The sequence below is a fragment of the Sinocyclocheilus rhinocerous genome, unplaced genomic scaffold (assembly GCF_001515625.1).
Source record: "Sinocyclocheilus rhinocerous isolate Xijiao unplaced genomic scaffold, SAMN03320098_v1.1 scaffold818, whole genome shotgun sequence".
Taxonomy (NCBI): Eukaryota; Metazoa; Chordata; class Actinopteri; order Cypriniformes; family Cyprinidae; genus Sinocyclocheilus; species Sinocyclocheilus rhinocerous.
This window is the reverse complement of record NW_015664989.1, coordinates 1,552,388-1,555,815: the sequence shown is the minus strand read 5'-3', so window position 1 is coordinate 1,555,815 and position 3,428 is coordinate 1,552,388. Positions and strand designations below refer to the sequence as shown.

Sequence of the window (3,428 nt, the reverse complement as noted above, 5' to 3'; positions counted from 1 at the left end):
TATATATACATATATATATATATATATATATATATATATGTGTGTGTGTGTGTGTGTGTGTGTGTGTGTATAATTTGAAAAATCTTCATTCTTATGTTATCTTTTGTAATCATTCTTATGTAAGCTATGTAATCAATTGCAACTAACAACATAATATTATCTTCAAAAAGATGAACAAAACTACATAAGATAAAAGAAAATACGACACAAACATACATTACATACAGGTTTGAAGAGGATAAACATAGTTAGAAATCAAGAATAAACCAATTAATATAACTTTGTGTTTGATTGTAAATAATTTTTTGTTACTTTTGTAAAAAAAAAAAATTCTGGTACAGTATTGAATTACATTTAATAATATTATCATAATTTTGATAATATTTTTTAGATTTTAGATTTATTCATTTAACACACACTTTCATCCATTACAGCATTCCAGAATATTGTCTGTTTATAATTTAAGTTTTTTTACCATTATTATTTTCATAACTTTCATTATTGCTAAAATAGTAATATAAAAGTACATTTAATTGCTGTGAGAATCAGAATGTAGATTCTGAACTCTCCGTTCCATGAATTGCATAAAGGCAAAGGACATCCAGTTACATGAATAGCATATTTCATATTTCAGTATGTGAAAAACAAGATTTTGTGATGTCTTGTGCAGCGTTTTGTCCTTGAGCAGAGCGCTCTGATAACTTCAGAAACAACCTAAGATGCATGACAACTAGACTTTATAATCCAAAAAGCTATATGCAATGTGAGCGTTTCTGACAGCAGATATGGCTGGTACTGTGCAACTATAGAGAAATAAATGAATATTTATGTCATGCTCTGAGGCTCCCTGACACGCTACGCTTCTGAACTGTGAAGAACTCAGTTGTGTTGGTGCGTTCCATGAAATATTGCATCAGCCGGAAAGAAATAAATGACAACTTTTGGGAAATATGTGTGGCACGGTGAAACTGTCACATACTGCATTATGATGATGGGCCTGTGGATATGTGACTAACAGCTGTCAACTAATGCAATATAAACTATTATTAGAAGAGATCTTTAATAATCCAGCTATGTTTGGATCTCAGTTTGAAAATGCACAATTTTTTTTTTCTCACCATCAACCAGCATCACTGTTTTAGATTTTTATTTTATCACCAACAATACCCTGCTTGCTGAAACCAAACTGAAGAATTACAGCACTTTTATATTTATACAGTACTTGAAATTGTAGTATTTTTACATGGGAAAAGTTTGAATGAATGAATGAATAATACACAGTGAAAATTAAACATTGCTCATCTTCTTTATCTGTTAAACTGTAAAATTAAACAAATACTGAAAATTATACATCATTCAACTTCTTTATCTGTTAAACTGTAAAAATAAACTAACAAATGATAAACACTGCCAAATTATACATTACTCAACCTCTATCTGTTATTATTATTATTATAACTGTACAAATAAATAAATAAACACTGAAAAATTATACATTATTTAACTTAATCGGTTAAAACTGTAAAAAAAAATTTAATAACCACTAAACAATTATAAATTACATTGTTAAAACTAAAATTAAATAAATAAATAATAAATTGTGTAAATTAAACATTACTCAACGACTTTATCTGTTAAATTGTAAAAAAATAAATAAACTGAAAATGTATATATTACTCAGCATTTTTGCCAAATCTGCAAAAATGATAGTTACAAATTATAAATTATTCAACTTCTTTCTGTTAGTAGTATTATTATTATAACTGTAAAAATAAATAAAATAAAATACATACTGAAAATGACACATTACTCAACAATTATCTGTTAAAACTGTAAAAACAATAAACTGTTTCAAACTATACATTATTCAACTTCTTTCTGTTATTATTATTATGCAAATAATAATAATAATAATAATAATAAGTGTGCACATGTGCAAATAGTTTATCATCTAATGCAGATGGAATGGAGTTTATAATAAAAATAATGGAGTATTTACTAATAAAAATGAAGTTATTGTTCTAAATAAACTTCACGTCATCTACATTAGATGCTCAATTATTTGCACAATTGATTCTCCTCTAGTTTGGCACGTTTTCTTTTTTCCAGACGGACTCTATCAGGACAGACCTGTGATCATGCACCATGCAATACTCACGTTTTTTCATGCCTCTCCCGTTCCAGGTCTTGTCGCTGGGCGCCGATGTGCTTCCAGAATACAAGCTCCAGACGCCACGCATGGATAAGTTCACCATCCTGCACTACAGCCCGTTCAAAGCGGTGTGGGACTGGCTCATCCTGCTGCTGGTGATTTACACAGCCATTCTCACCCCTTACTCTGCTGCCTTCCTGCTCAACGACAGCGAGGAGCATAAAAGACGGGAATGTGGCTATTCCTGCAGCCCTCTGAACCTCGTGGACTTAATGGTGGACATCATGTTCATCATCGACATCCTCATTAACTTTCGCACCACCTACGTGAACTTGAACGAGGAGGTGGTGAGCCATCCGGGGAAGATCGCCATCCATTACTTCAAGGGCTGGTTCCTTATAGACATGGTGGCGGCCATTCCCTTCGACCTGCTCATATTTGGATCAGGATCAGATGATGTAAGTCACGCCAGATCTTAATCTACTTCCCTCTGCACTTGGCTGCCGGTCTAATCTAGGGATCTCAAACTCAAATTACCACTTGCCAGGTGGTGTTCTCCTTCATATTGGCACAATTATGGGGTTATTGCACACATGCATCCACATTTTGCAATGGATATGAGCAAACAGGCCTGCATGTTGTTGTCAATGAGGCTGCAATTATGCTTGCATTTGTGCATTAGGCCTACAGGGCTCTACGGATACTTTTCGAGGATATGTCTGTGATACATTACTCAACGCTGCAGAAACACGTACCTATATTAGAACCTTTGAAGCTCCCTCAGCGTAAACACAAATATGCTGGATCGGGTCAGTCACACAGGTGCTCCTAAATATTGTTTCATAGTCGCACGCAGTAGTTTTCAGTCGCACTGTAGAGCCCTGGCCTATATTCAAAAGTTTGGGGTTGGTAAGATTTTTTTATGTTTTTGAAAAAAGTCTCTTCTGCTCATCAAGGCTGCATTTATTTGATTAAGAACACAGTAAAAACAGTATTATTGTGAAATACTGTTATAATTTAAAACAAGTATTTTCTATTTCCATTTATATTTAATTGATTCCTGTGATGGCAAATCTGATTTTTGAGCATTACTCCAGTCTTCAGTGTCACATGATCCTTCAGAATATACAGATTTGGTGATGTAGTGAAGAATCAGGATTTTCATTTTTATTGGAGATAATTTATTTATTGAATTTACTTAAAGCTTCTAAGATTCCTCTAAGAAAGCTCCTAATTTAGCTTAAAAATTTCTACGTAGGAGTCTTAACGTAAGAGC

At 32.9% G+C, this 3,428-nt stretch overlaps 1 protein-coding gene across 1 annotated transcript in view; it reads left to right on the top strand.

The window, feature by feature from the left end:
* The window catches only part of kcnh7 (potassium voltage-gated channel subfamily H member 7), a 108,456-nt gene that overhangs the window by 65,833 nt on the left and 39,195 nt on the right, over positions 1 to 3,428 (top strand). Inside the window, exon 6 of the mRNA XM_016541455.1 lies at positions 2,185 to 2,610. Within this exon, the coding sequence (XP_016396941.1) occupies positions 2,185 to 2,610 (426 nt within the window). The remainder of the gene's footprint in view (positions 1 to 2,184; positions 2,611 to 3,428) is intronic.